Consider the following 14,849-nt stretch of genomic DNA (forward strand, 5'->3'; position numbering starts at 1 on the left):
ACTCGAGTGAGAGACATGCATACTACCCACATGTATGTCCTTTTATAAATATACCTGTGAGTAAAGTGATAACAGAAAACAGATTAGTGAGAGTTGGTTTCATGCTTGGAGATTGAGTTTCATGAGAAATGTAGATTGAAGGGAGGAAATCTCAGGGTCGGAAGCTGGTTGTATCGGGTGGAAGGCAAGAAACCACAAACTCGGTAGTAGAGAAGTGTTGCAGAAACAAGAATAGAGATGTTAATTTAGTAACTGAAATCAGACATGCCAGAGACTTTTGAATTGTGTTTTATTTTTATGGAAACAGTCCATCCTGGAGCAACAGGGTCTCTGGACCCTGAATATTTCTGTGTCTTCTTACTGGGTGCACTGGTGACAGCACCGTGTGTGCTGGTAAGTCCCAAAACTCCTTTGAGTTTTCTATTTGGAATGAAGGAGAGCAGTGGGAGGCAGCTTTACCTAAGTGCACACAGTATATAATCTGTGAATGAATACAGAATGAGGGCTAGATGGGATGTTGTTCCTGTAATAAGACCAACACATCCATGCTTCAGTACTCTAAAGAGATAATCCTTCTCAAAGTACATGTAACATGGGCTTGTGCTTAGAGATGTACCATATCCCAAACACACAAATTCCCTTGACTGTGGCTGAACTTTGTCCTGCTCTAGACAGTCCCAGTCTGGGCCCCGTGCAAAGGAATTTCATCTAACTCTCAAAGTGCTTTCTCTTTGGATTCAGTTTTCCCTCTTGAGTTAATGTGGTCTGAAAAAAACAGAAACAAAGACCTTGAGAATTGTTATTTCCATCTTCTTTTCAACGTTTTCTTTCTGCTAGGAAGCAGGAAAAGCATGAGGATGACACACTTCAGGTCGCACTCTCACTCCAGCTGCAAGAGCTGTAGAAGCTGGGGGCTTTGACAAGGCAGATGTGGTGAGGCTGAACTGGGACTTGTTCCATTACAACTTCCCTCTACAGCTGTGGGGAAAATCCTGACTGGGGAGCCTTCAACACTGGTGGTGATGTGCAAGGCAGAAGGATGTGAACAAACCTCCAGCTCACTGGCTGGAAAAAAAAAATAGATCTAGAAATCCCATCAACTTTCACCTAGGACCTTTGCTTCCTGGTGTAGACAGTGCAAGTTAAAGGTACAATTGAGGGTTTGGGTCCTTTATCTAAAGTACAATTTTGACTAGGAATTACTAAAAGACAGTAAAAATGGAAGCATATTATGCTTTTTTTCAGAGTCCCTTCTTGATGATTGTCATTTGAGGGATGAGAATGTCCAATTTGCCACATTGCATAAAGTTATGGCAGCTGTTCCATATTGCTAGATTGGAAATTAAAATGGAGATCTATTTAAATTGTCTGACACTACCAGCAAGCTTGAAAGCTATGCTTTAAAACATAACAGAACTCTAATCTGGGTCCTGAGGGGTAGTCAGTAACATTAAAAGCAAATGTCTTTTTCCAAATGGCCTTTAACTACTTTGTGTCTTCCTTTTTGTTGCTAAATTCTGCTTTTCATGGCAACCATTTGATGAAGTGAACAGAATTTCTGAGAATGTCAAAGACCAAATCCTAAGTGAGAACATTTCAGCAGGTCTAGTCTGTTATGATAATAAATATTTTCAGGAATGTTTAAGCTATGCTAACCTTTAAAAAAGAATGGCTCACATTTCTATTTTCTTTCTTCATAAATGTCCGGTGCCTGAAACTTCTTAACAGTTTCTTCATCTAAAGATAAGACTGGGTTTATCTCCACCTGTAAAAGGTAATGCAATCTCTTAGTTTAGGAATTTCTAGAACCTTTGCCTGTCAACACACAATCAAATCTAACTTTTGATCCTAGCGCAGCTGCTTTAGCAGCACCAATTTTATATAGACTAGAAAAACTCATTATATAGGAAATTGTTCTTTGAATCACGTGTAATTCCAGACCTGTGCTTCAGAACTCAGAATTATCCAGTTTGATTTGTTGTCACCATAAAATGTTGGTTAAAAGCATTAATGTTTTTATCCAGTAATTCTTAATCCACAGAAAGAATGCACTGTTGACCTCCCTGCCATTTTTTGTTGTCCTGAATATGCCAGTTCATCTCACTGATACTGAGCATTAATCACTAAATGTAGCATTGTGATGTGTTCAGGAAATATTTGAGGAGGCTTTAGAAAGGCACACCATTAAAAAAGAAACAAACAAGACCAAGTAGATTGTGTTGTTCCTCGTGGGTGAAATTCACCTGCCTAAAGCTGAAATAAATACGTGACAGACTCTTGTGCTAAGGCACCTCCAATTCCACTGCTCCCTGTGTTCTGTTTTGCTTCCCACACATCCTGGAATGACGAAGGTGCTCTGTTCTAAAATACCATTTGCTTTTCCAGGGGGGCATACTGGAAAGTATGAAGGGCACAACAGACCCTGGAAAGAGCAATGTGCTATTGATTTATCTGTCCTCTGGATGAACCCTGCTAAAAACCTCCATTTCCAAAATTCTAAAATAATCTGCATACAAATAATGGCAGGATGAGTTCTCTCTGGGATTATATGACTACATAAATAAGCAGTTCTTCAGTGCAGCATGTGGTTTTCTAATTTCCAGTAAAATGGAATGAGTCACACATGACAACAGCATTGCCACTAACCAGTGTGGCGTGGCATCTGAAAAAGATAGCACTGGAAGGGTGTGAACTGCAGAGCAGATGATGGGGCTTGAAACATCTTGTTTGCTTTGGCAGGGCAGCCGAAATCTTGATGCTTTCCCACAATCTGCTCCAAGGATATAGGTTTTGCTGTGCTGTATCAGATTATTACCCTGGGAATTTGTGTGTCCTGCCTTTGCCAATGGACAGCTCTTGATGCTTCAGATAAAGATAAATGCCCGGACTCCCCACAGGGGAATTCCAAAGTTGGATGGTGTGTCTTCAAGTAGGGTTTACATTACTGCAGATTACCAGGGGAGGGTTTTTCTCTCTGGTACCAGATCTACTCAGGCAAAAAAAGGCCCAAGACAGCTCCCAAGTGCAGGCTCACATACCATACATATTATTTATATGTAGGTACTTGTGTTGGTATGGGCCTTAGGCTGAGTTCACTCCAGAGGGAGAGTCTAGCCATAGTCATGTCTTAGCACAGGCCCAGGATTTTCTTCCTCATGTCTGGAGAGTTTCTGCTTGGCAGCACAGCTGCACAGGAGCAAAGCATCCCATGGCTGCTGCTGCCATTGGACCCTGAGTCTGAGAGGAGGTCATGCAGAATCTCAAAAGATGAAGGCCCAAATTAAAGGGATTGAAAGCAAAGCCCTTCCCTTTATTTCTGCACCTCTAGAATTGGGGATCAAATCTTCTGGTGTTAATAAGTCAGAAACTCAGAAAATTTTCAGTTCAAAAGCAAGAAGGAAGTGAGCTAGCACTTGGTCACTGTTACAGGGCATTAAGGTTGTCAACTTTGTAGTCATGTGTGACTTCTGCCTTTTTGGATCTATTATATGAAACTGGTGTCAGACACTTTTTCCTTTGAATGTTTCTCTGAAGGAATATTTGTTAAAGGAGGGGTGGGAGAAGGATGCAGGTAATTCTCTCTCTTCTCCTGACATATCCCCAAACACAGCCATATTTAGGCAGAGTTAATGGTGATGTTCTAGGTGCCCGACATTACATTTTCATGTGTTTATGCTGCCTCCTCCCTGTCAGTGTTGTTCACAGAAAGGGCTCAGGGAGTGCAGTAGTTTAAGCTGCAGTTTAATTCCCTGTAGATGGAGATTTGCTGTGACAGAAATGCCTGCTGTCCTGGCAGTCTCTCACATCTGCTGGAGGCAAAAGAGTATGTCAGACAATAACTCGGCCAGCAGATGTGGTTCTGTAGGGACAGTAGTGTCTGTGGTACGAAAATTCCCTCCCAAAATACAGATCTGTGGGGACAGTAAGCGTCTGTGTCAGTGACAACTTTATAGCATCTGCTGGGACAGTAATGCCTGTGATACGTAAATGCATCTCTGCATCTGCTGGGTCAGTCAGAGAGAGATGTATTGTATATATCCAGTTCTACATGTGAAAATCTCCTTCTCTTCAGTTCAGGGGATTTGTTTGATTCCCTTTCCCACAGAGTTAATAAGACTGATTTTATGTAAGAAGAGCTGAAGGTATTTGTGAGTCTTTTGCACGTAGGACAGACATTGCCACATTTCAGCTGCCAAGAAATACTGCTACATTTTCTCCTACCATGGTATTAATCATTAATGGCTTTGTTCTCAATGAACAGCCTGAGTATCTTCAATGATGCTCTTGTGAGTGCTAATGCTTTGTGGTTGCAGTGAGAGCATCACATGAGAAATGTGTTTGTTCAGAGAGGAGGAGATGCACCACAAACACAGCGTTCTGACCCAGACCAGATTTCAAATATTCCTAAGGACAGGTGTGCACAGATAATGATTTTTAATTTGGCCTCATCTCTAGGTTAAGCACTGGACCCATGTTAGGAAGGATTGCACTGGGGACAGAGAATTTTCCAGCAGCAGCAACTCCATTCAGATGTCAGGGTATTTTGCTACAACAAAGGCTGATGTTGACATTTTTTCTTGGATAGAGACAGATGCAAGAGCTTCTGCCTCAAGGTTATCCATTATACTGTATATTAACTAGATGTTTTAACACAGGGCTTCCTGCAGAGACAGGAGTGAATGATGATTAATACTTATCAATTAAAATCTAATCTGTTTCCCATGTGTATTTATATGCTGAACTTCAACCTACAAGGCAATTCTGTGACAGGAATTAGACATTCTTTTGTCGGAGGGCACTGGAATTATGGTCAGGGATGTATTATTCACTCATTTATTATGAGTATTGTGTTTGTGCCTCGTTTTTGCCTAGGCATTGTATATAAACATAGTCTCTGTGAAAAGGAGTTTATAAACAATTTCTATTAAAGGGACAATTATTTTCTCTTTCTTCATGTAGTAGCTCTGAGTAGGAGGTGAGGGATGGAGGAGAAAGGAAGCAAAGGTTGTACATGTTTTATGACCATAATTATAATTAACTATTTGAGAGATTAAAATTATATTAAATTTTAATTATAATTTACTATTTCAGAGATTCAAAGTGATTAAAAAAGACTCAAGGTTATGAGGTACCTCACAGATCTATGAGTTATCTAGCTCAGTCTAAACACACAGATATAAATCTTTCTTTTTGATTTTTTTTTCCCTTTTTAACCCAGCCCAGCTGCACAGGCAGTGCCCACGAGTGCGGCGGGTGCCTCGCAGCCCGGAGACGCCGGCGCTGCATCGCAGCCGCAGAGCTGGCCCACGGGCCCTGGTAACAAAGAGCTCCAATCCCGCAGCCGCGCAGCGGAGAGCGCTCCACTGGGAGACAGGGAGAGCGAGAGCTGCTGCGGGAGCGGGCGGGAAGGACGGGCTCCAAACACGTCGTGTGACAGCAAAGGAGAGGCAGAAGGGACTTTCATTTCGAACTCCGTTTGGCACGGTTGTTAAACACCACTCCATTCAGATACACGGTGCGGTAACCCTGCTTCACGAGCGAGAGGCAGGGCGGAACAATAACTGAAAGAGGCCGCTCGCAACCCTGGTGGAGAGCCTTAAAGTGGGCAGGTGATCTGGCTGGTTAGTTCTGATTTATTACAAAGGCATCTTTATGCTTTTTGAATTCCCTTCCATCACTCATGTTAAACAAAACTGCATTCTTATAAGGCACTTCATCCCCTCCATGCATGCGCACGCTCATCGCTCATGTCACACTACCAACAAAGGCAGATGAAGGAAGTACAGTTATGTGATGCCTATTATAAAAATCTTTTTTGTTTTGTTATATTGGAAACAAGCCCTTCAGTAAAGCTGCTAGGAACTGGTTCTGGTTTATGGTACTCTATCAACATTTTCAGAGACTGATGGTAACTGTTAAAGGTGCAAGACCTTTTCTGATTTGCAGCAAAATTGCTTTTCACAACCTGTTCCAGAAGATCTTTGTTTTTAAAAAAATATTTTGCAAATGAATTCTGTAGCAGGGAGAGGTGTGGAATTATGGGAATGAAAGTGCTTGTGGAAACATCATCTTCCCGTTTTGTAGTTTTTGATGTGACATTCCTTATCATGAGGGAAAGAGGCACTTCTGCAGCTTCCCTACCCCTGAGCCTCCTACCAGCTCACAGAGGCATCACAAAGCCACTCACTACTCAATCTCCATTTCATTTCTTGTCGTTTATTAACACAACCATGCTGTTGTGAGAGCTCGGCCCATCCCTTAGTAAAAGCCTTCAAAGTGGCTGGAACAACTGGTGAAAACATGATAAACATTTTCAGCTGAAATTGGTCAGATTACGGATGAGTTGTTTATAAACATCTCGTCTAGAACTGTCAAGAGGTGGAGCTGACATCATTGAAAGATGATAAATTCTGACACAGTGCTCTGAGATTTCACTGCCACCGAATGTAGGTTAATATGGGATTCAATAGGAAATCTGGCTTGTGTATTGCTGCATATTACAGGAAATGAAGGAACTTGTCATTTGTCTGCAGATTGCTAATTGCAGTTTATTGCACATGCAAAAGGTTAATTTGGGTATGTTATCACAGTAATCACATGCACTGCCTCAGATTAAACCATACCCCTACACTAACTGATGAGCTGGCCTGTGGGATTTGGGACATTATTGTGTAATATTATGGCAAATAAGAATTTTGAGTAAATGCTGTAAGACTGGGCAGCAGTGTCTTTAAGTGCAAAAAAAGCAGAGTTACAAGTCTCTGGTATGAAATACTTTCCCTTAACCCTTAATTTAATTATTCCCTGAGATGCATGTAATTTATTCTTTGTGATAATTGAAAACAGAAGACTCATCTATTCTAAATGAAAATTATATCCTATTCTTATTATTGTTAATGCTTTGTATTTAGAGGATTATTTAAAGGGCTGAGATGAATTCATGACCTCTTCATGCTAGGTGCTGTATGTATACACACAGTAAGCTCACTGCCCCAAAGACCTTACACTTTAATTAAATAAAGGTTGGAGGAAGGAAGTTTTATTACTTCTGTCACAAATGGGAAATGATAACAGAGAGAAACTAAAGGACTGAGAATTACACTCCTCCTGCACCGAGTCCTGTATTTGCCTGTAATATATCCTCCCTTCCTGCTTTTGTTAAGTTGCTGTAAATTACTAGGTAGATGGTTGGTCTCTCCCCCAGAGATAGAGTTTAATTCTGTGCATGTTTCAAGGTTTTATGGAACGAAAGGCGTTCTGGAGATAGATAACACTTTAATTTAGACCTGATTAAGTTATTCCGAAGCAATACTTTTGTGGAGGGAGTGGATTTGTATGAATCTGGTGCACGTTGCTTGTTGCTATATGAACATACTGCTGCATAGCTGCTGTGCTCCCCAGGGCTGCGCTCTTGGTGCATGGGGGTTTTAAGGTACACCAGTATAACTTTTTAATTGTTATTATTCCCTCTAGTTTGCTCTTAAATGTCTTCCAAAATAGTAAAAAAGTAATAGTGTTTGAGATGTTGGAGCATTCCACAGGATTCATGGGGCTCTTGGAACACCAGTGCAGGCTTAGTCTCCCAGAAATGCATCTTCTTCTCCCCCTGCTCCCTGGAAGTATCGTGCTCATTCTGAAGTGCATTTGAAGCATTTTTAATTGGAGCTTCTAGCTTAACATTAGAAATAAAGCCACCTCTGCCTGGAATCTTGCTTTGTGAAATTTTTCTACAGAGGAACATAAACCTGAGGATAACTTGCTTCCCTTTTTCTCCTTGTTCAGTACGGTACAGTGACCTGTTTAAGCAGATGGGGTAGGAAGGGGAAGGAAGAAAAAAATGGACAAATCAGGTGAAGAAACAAAACAAAGGACAGGTGAAATCCAAGGACAACCCAACCACTCTCCTCATATCCTTGCATTTCATTACTTATGACTCTCACTGTTGGACTCCAACAACACTCATTCCCTACACTGATGTGTCTTTCCCTCATCTCTGTCCTCCCCTGTCTGGTAAATGGGTACAGTGATGTTCTGTCTCACAGATTTTAGATTCATTGAACTGAAAAGATTGCAAGGAATCAAACTTTAAAAAATATTTAATAACAAAGAGTATTATTTTGTTGTTGTAAGTTTCATGGATCTTTGAGCACTTATAAGTGACCCCTTGTTTACCCTATGGAAACCAGCATTGCTGCCTATGCAAGTAAATCTGTAGAATAAGTAATCTTTTAAATTTCTTTTAAAATCTTTTAAACTTCAGTTTCCTTAGTTGATGGGACAAGCTCAGCACTTAGGAAAGCACATCACCAGTGTGTACCCTTGCTAGAAAACAATCCACTGGAGCTTTGTTATACAACAGTCAAACATCCTGGCGAAGTGACAGTAATTTGCAATAAACACTGCATGTAAACAATTACCTGTGACTTGCTACACTTGTTTGTACAGGCAGCTGGCTAAACAGATCTGGGTGCACTTGTAAACGTCTGTCCCTGTCACACCTGATACTGGAAAACAATTGCTGGTTATATGATTACTCTGAAAAAATCAGGGTTTTGTACCTGACAGCTGGCAAGGACTTGGTATAGATGCTTACAGATGGAAAAGAGCCAGAGAAATCAAATGTGATGATGGTGTTTTTATGACAACGGTGAGGGAGCTTTCGTGTCTGATCCTCCCATCAAGGGAGGTCTTTTTGACAGAGTACTTGTCAAAGAAACCACTTTTGCTGGTTGAAGGGTCCTGTGGTGGTAGAGGTGAAAGAAAGTCATTTGGTCATACAAGGTCCAAGGAACAGGCAGAGGTGATTTATTTTCCAGGGATTTAGCCAGGCGGTGTAAGATGCCGGTGACACTACGCTGGAGCAGCTGTGCGGGAGGCGTTCCCACTCTTCGGGCTCTTTGCGAGCGGAAACGCGGGGAGCTGGGACCGAGGTGTCGCGGCTCTCCGGCCGGCAGGCACTGCCGGGGCCGCAGGCCGGCACCGGGACACGGCCGCGCTCGGGGCACGGCCGTCACCCCGCGCCCGGGGCGCGCCGAGCCGGGCTGGGCGGGGCCGCGGCTCCCACCGGCTCTGACCCCGCGCCCGCCGGGGCTGCAGCGGCCGCGGGGCCGGCCCGGGCGGAGCGGGCTGAGGGAGCGGGCAGAGAGAGAGGGCTGAAGGAGCGGGCTGAGGGAGCGGGCTGAGGGAGCGGGCTGAGGGAGCGGGCAGAGAGAGAGGGCTGAAGGAGCGGGCTGAGCGGGCTGAGGGAGCGGGCTGAGGGCCCGGCCCGCCCCGGCCGCGGCCCCGCGCGGGCGCACTGCGCGCGCCGGGAGAGGGAGGGAGGGGGGGAGGGAGGGGCGCGCAGGCGCGGGGCGCGCGCCGGGCGGGGCCGCGCGGGAGCCGGCGGGGGGTTCCGCGCGCCCGCGGCCGCCGCCCGCGGGGCCGGTGAAGGGGCGGCGGCGCTGCCGGCGCGGGGCCGGGGCCGGTGCGGGGGCGGTGCCGGGGGCTCTGCGGCGCTGCCGGCGAGCGGCGGCGCTGCCGCTCCCGAACCCGACGGCGCACAAAGGGCACCCCCCCACGCCCCGAACCAACCCCCCCGCCGCAAAAACGCACCCCAAGCGCGGCCCCCTCCGCCGGCGCTCAGGTGGGGCTGGCGGCGGGCGCTCGGGGGCGCGGGGCGGTGGGGGGGTGGGGGGGGGGAGCGGCGGCCGGCGGGCCGGGGCCCGGCATTGTTCGGCAGCCGACAACAAAGAGCGGGGCCGGGCCGGGCCGGGGGGGCAGCGCCGGCCCCTCCGCGCCGCCCCGGCCAATCGCGGCGCGCGGCGGCGGCGCGCGGTGACAGCGAGCGGCGCTTACGCTGCGGCGCCCGGCGCGGCCCCCGCTCCCCGCCCCGCGCCCGCCCGCCTCTCCAGAGCCGTCTGGCTGCAGCAGAGCCTCAGACAGAGGAGGGGAGAGGAGGAAAAAAAAAACGCTGAGTGAGTGGAGTGGAGCCTGGGAGGGGCTCCTTAAAGAAACGCTGCCGCCGCTTGGCATTGTGGCCGGCGAGGAACTCGAGGGGGGGAAGCCATCGGAGCTCCTCTCGCTTATCCTCTTCCCACCCCCCCCACCCCACCCCCAGCCGACAAAAAAAAAAAAAAGGAAAAAAAAAAAAAGCCAACCGAAAAAACCTCGGGGGGGAGTCGTGGGGGGGGTCCTGAGAACATCTTATAAACCGGATTGCACTGAGAGGAGGAAAAAAAAAGCAAAAAAGATACAAAATATACAAGCAAAAGGCAACAATTCCCCGGTCTCCAGCAGTCGCCCACCCTCCCTTCCCTTCTCTCCTGCTGGCCATCTGCCTTGGGTTCTCCTTTGTGTCTGATCTCTTACTACTGAGCCGAGCGCAGGCGGAGGGTGCACCACACACAGGGACTATGCCCAGCTCGCTTTTTGCAGACATGGAGAGGAACGGGAGCGGCGGCGGCGGCGGTGGTGGTGGTGGTGGCGGGGGAGAGACCCTGGATGACCAAAGAGCCCTTCAGATCGCCCTGGATCAGCTCTCCCTGCTGGGGCTGGACAACGACGAGACGGGCTCCATTTACGACAACGAGCCTCGGAAAAAGAGCGTGAACATGACTGAATGCGTCCCGGTGCCCAGCTCGGAACATGTCGCTGAGATAGTGGGGAGACAAGGTGGGTGCCTGCATGCGAGGGGGTGTGGGGGCGCGGGTCTCCCCTCCGCGCTGTCGGGCGGGCGGCTCAGATGCGACACTGGCCATTCCCAGGAACGCTGCAGCCGTGCGGTGGTGGCCAGTGCCGGCTTCCCCCAGACAAAGAAAGTGCAGCGGCAGACGTGATGTTTCCGAGGAGTGTTATGCATCAGTTTCGAGATGCACTTTCAGCTGCCGGGTTGGGGAGAAAAATCACGAAAATAATAAAAATCTGTCCTTTCCTCCGGCTGCAAAAGTTAAGATTGGCAAGAGGAAACGGGAGGAAAATGGGAGCCTCGGTGCTTTCCCCCCTCCACCACCCCAAAGTTAGAAATCGTGGATTATTTTTAAGGAAGAGAAATGGAGTGGAGAAGTGGAACAATGGGGCTGGAATAAAGCATCCGCAGTGGGGAATATGGCTCATTCGGTACAGCCTCTGCTCCTCACCTTAAGAACTGATTTTATTTTTCCAAAAGGAAAGTGCTGAGCAGGAATGTGGACTGGCGGGTGTGTTGATTTGTGAGGGCTGCTTGCATTTTATTTTATTTTTTCTTTCTGGATGTGCAGTTTTCCTGCACGTTTGTTTTTTTTTTTTTTTTTTTTTTTTTTTTTTTTTTTTTTTTGTCGCTCCCCTTTTTATTTTTTTTTCCTCCCCTCTGTTACCGACCCTGTGAACTGCACGTCGGTAGTTTAGGGGCAGTTTGCATGGCAGATGTGTCGGTGGCCACTTGCGATGCCTTTGGGCGTGTGCCAGGGCTGTGGGCTGACATTACTTTACACCGTGACCGAGGCTCCCGGACGAGATGCCAGCGATCACCTAGGGTTGGGGGCAATGTGTTTCGGGTGGGTGTGTATTTTTTTTTTCCCCTCCCTAGCTGCACCCAAACAATGGGTTGTAATCGGTTCTCCCCTACCACCTCCCCTTCCTCCCCCTCCCCTTCGCCCTCCATCTCCGCATCTCGTTCCCAGGTTGTAAAATCAAAGCTCTGCGGGCAAAGACCAACACCTACATCAAGACCCCGGTTCGCGGGGAGGAGCCGCTCTTTGTTGTGACGGGCAGAAAGGAAGATGTGGCCATGGCCCGCAGGGAGATCATCTCTGCGGCCGAGCATTTCTCCATGATCCGAGCCTCGCGGAACAAGAACACAGCCCTGAACGGCACCGTTCCCGGCCCCCCGAACCTGCCCGGCCAAACCACCATCCAGGTGCGGGTGCCTTATCGCGTGGTGGGCTTGGTCGTGGGGCCCAAGGGGGCGACCATCAAGCGCATCCAGCAGCAGACGCACACGTACATCGTGACCCCGAGCCGGGACAAGGAGCCGGTCTTTGAGGTGACAGGCATGCCAGAGAACGTGGACCGGGCCCGGGAGGAGATCGAGGCACACATCGCCATGCGCACGGGCGGCATCATCGAGCTGACGGACGAGAACGACTTCCACGCCAACGGCACGGACGTGGGCTTCGAGCTGAACGGCACGGGCAGCCTCTGGAGCAAGCCCACGCCGCCCAGCATCACCCCCACCCCGGGCCGCAAGCCCTTCTGCAACTACCGCAACGACAGCTCCAGCTCGCTGGGCAGCGCCTCCACCGACTCCTACTTCGGGGGCGGCACCGGGGGGGGGCGGCAGCGCCCGCCTGGCCGACTACAGCCCCCCGAGCCCGGCGCTGAGCTTCTCGCACAACGGCAACAACAACAACAACAGCGCCAACGGCTACGTGTACGGCGGGGGCGGCGGCGACGTCCTCTCCTCCCCGGACTGCTGCTCCGAGCTGCCCTTCGACTCGCCGCCCGGCTTCGACCTGGCGCCCGCCCCGCCGCCCGGGGCCGCCCTCCTCTGGCCGCAGTTCGAGCGCGGCCCCGCCGCGCCGCCCTCGCCCGCGCCCTCGCCCGCCGCCGCCGCCGCCTTCCCGGGCGCCGCGCCCGCCAATGCCAACCTGGCGCTGCTGGTGAGCGGCCCCCGGCGCGGCGCCGCCCCGCCCCCGGCGCGGCTCTCCCCGCCCCTGCACGGCAGCGCGGCCGGCACCGAGCACCCGCTGGCGCGGCGGGTGCGCAGCGACCCCGGCGGGCGGCTGCTGGCCGCCTCCTACCCGCTGTACGCCAACGGGCTGGGCGCCCACCTGCCCGGGCTGCCCTCCGACTCCTCCGCCTCCTCCTCCTCCTCGTCCAGCTCCTCGTCCAGCTCCTCCTGCTCCTCCTCTGGCGTGCGGCGGAAGGGCAGCCGCGACTGCTCGGTGTGCTTCGAGAGCGAGGTGATCGCGGCGCTGGTGCCCTGCGGCCACAACCTCTTCTGCATGGAGTGCGCCAACCGCATCTGCGAGAAGACGGAGCCGCAGTGCCCCGTGTGCCACAGCGCCGTCACCCAGGCCATCCGCATCTTCTCCTGAGCGCCGCGGGCCGGGGGGACACGAACCGGGGGGGCCGGCGGGGCCGGGGCCGCCGCCCGCCGAGGGGTGCGGGCTGCGGCCGAGGGAGGGCTGGGGGGTGGTGTGACAGCGGGTGCATGCTATAAATAATAACGGGCGACTCCATTCTAGTGCTAGGCTAGTTTTTACACTGTACTTTAATACGAAGCTTCCAAAACTCCCCTTTTTTATAAACAAACAAACGAACAGAAAAAAAAAAAAAAAAACAGAAAAAAAATTTGAAAGTAGAAGATGCTTATGATGATGACAATGGTGTGTGGACTGTTAGTAAAACGTGCTGGTAGTTCTAGGATGCTTATTACAAAATAATTAAATCTATGGGTGGATACTTTTCTGAATGTTCTTGAAAGGGCAAGAAGTTCCTGTGAAAAAACCATGATACTGCAGCTTTATCAGACTTTTAAAAAGAAAAAAAGAAAAAAAAAACCAACAAAACTGTAACATATCTCTTATATATATTAAAAACGTTTAAAGGTTTTAAAGATAAATTGCATTAATACAGATTGAAGTATTTTATTCTTTTTTGACTTGAAAAATTATATTTCATATTGCAAAGATGTTTACAAGTATTTTAATTTAAGTTCAGTGAACTTTTTGTAGCTGGGTTAAATCTTTTTTATTTTAGTATGGCCTTATGGCAAAGAACACTGTATTATTTTAATATCACACAATTGTGAACGGAATTACAAACCATAAAATGTGTAATGCTTTGAACAGTATTCTGTTGGGATGGAGATTTTATAGGTTCAGAAAAAAATCTTTTAAATCTGCTTCACCCAGCATATTTTCTATTCAGTGATATAAAGCATATTTTATTCTATATTATTACAAAAATGGAAATGTATAAACATATGTCAAAAGGAACTGTTGAAGCTTTCTAACATTTGTATAAATAGAATTCAGTGGAAATTACAAAAATTCTGTTGCACCACTATAGTTTTAGTATTTCTATTTTAATACATTTGTTTACCACTTGTTTATGTATATGTAGGTGACGTTACTTGAGCTTAAATGTACTTTACTGAGCAAAGTTTAAAAACAAAGTATATTTTATTTTATGATAAAGGGCCTTTAACCTCATGGTCAAATACTAATATTATATTTGCTGAGACAAGATTTGAAATTGTATCAAGAGTTTTATTTTTCTGACATTTAAAGTTCTACATAATAAAAGTAAAACTTAAGTAATGGTGCTACTTCATGTTTTTTTAAGTATTTCTATATAAATAAAATAAAATATTACAGAAAAAAAAAGGTACTCTGTGTGGTGATTTGATTTCATGTGCTGAGAGTTTTTTCTGGAATTTTTGTTTCCTGCTTGTACCAGTGAAACATGTTGGGAGTTTAAACTGTGTCATGCTAATGTTGCTGGAACTTGTGCAGGCTTCCAGAATAATCCTGCCAGCTATCATACCTTATAACATGTTTTTAATGAAAAAAATTTGAGTTTTTAAAATATGTGTTATATTGCTGGGATTTTCCACAGCACAAAGTACTATGTTTTTTTAATAATCTCTAGTCATGAAAAGTACTTGGGTTTGTGTGAATTGTTACTTTTGCCAGACGAAGCATAGGAAGTAGGGAACTGAAAAGGAGCTGAAGGAGGGAGCAGGGGAGGCTCCTTTGTTGCACTGTGCTGATGGAGGCTCCGGCTCTGCCGGGCACCTCAGGACCACATCCCAGACTTGGTGCTTCTGGAGTGGAGCGAGGGCTGCGGTAGCCTTCCTGAGCCCTTGACAGTGGTACTTGGCAGTTGTG

The 14,849-nt window shown here is 47.8% G+C and overlaps 1 protein-coding gene across 1 annotated transcript; it reads left to right on the top strand.

The window, feature by feature from the left end:
* The first annotated feature begins 9,394 nt into the window (after window positions 1-9,394).
* MEX3B (mex-3 RNA binding family member B) lies at window positions 9,395-13,517 on the top strand. The gene is given in 3 exon segments (XM_038147463.1): window positions 9,395-10,650; window positions 11,637-12,279; window positions 12,281-13,517. Coding segments are annotated over 3 exon segments (1,674 nt in total). The 5' UTR covers window positions 9,395-10,391; the 3' UTR covers window positions 13,053-13,517.
* Window positions 13,518-14,849: the final 1,332 nt, after the last annotated feature.

Source organism: Motacilla alba, chromosome 10 (genome assembly GCF_015832195.1).
Source record: "Motacilla alba alba isolate MOTALB_02 chromosome 10, Motacilla_alba_V1.0_pri, whole genome shotgun sequence".
Lineage (NCBI taxonomy): Eukaryota > Metazoa > Chordata > Aves > Passeriformes > Motacillidae > Motacilla > Motacilla alba.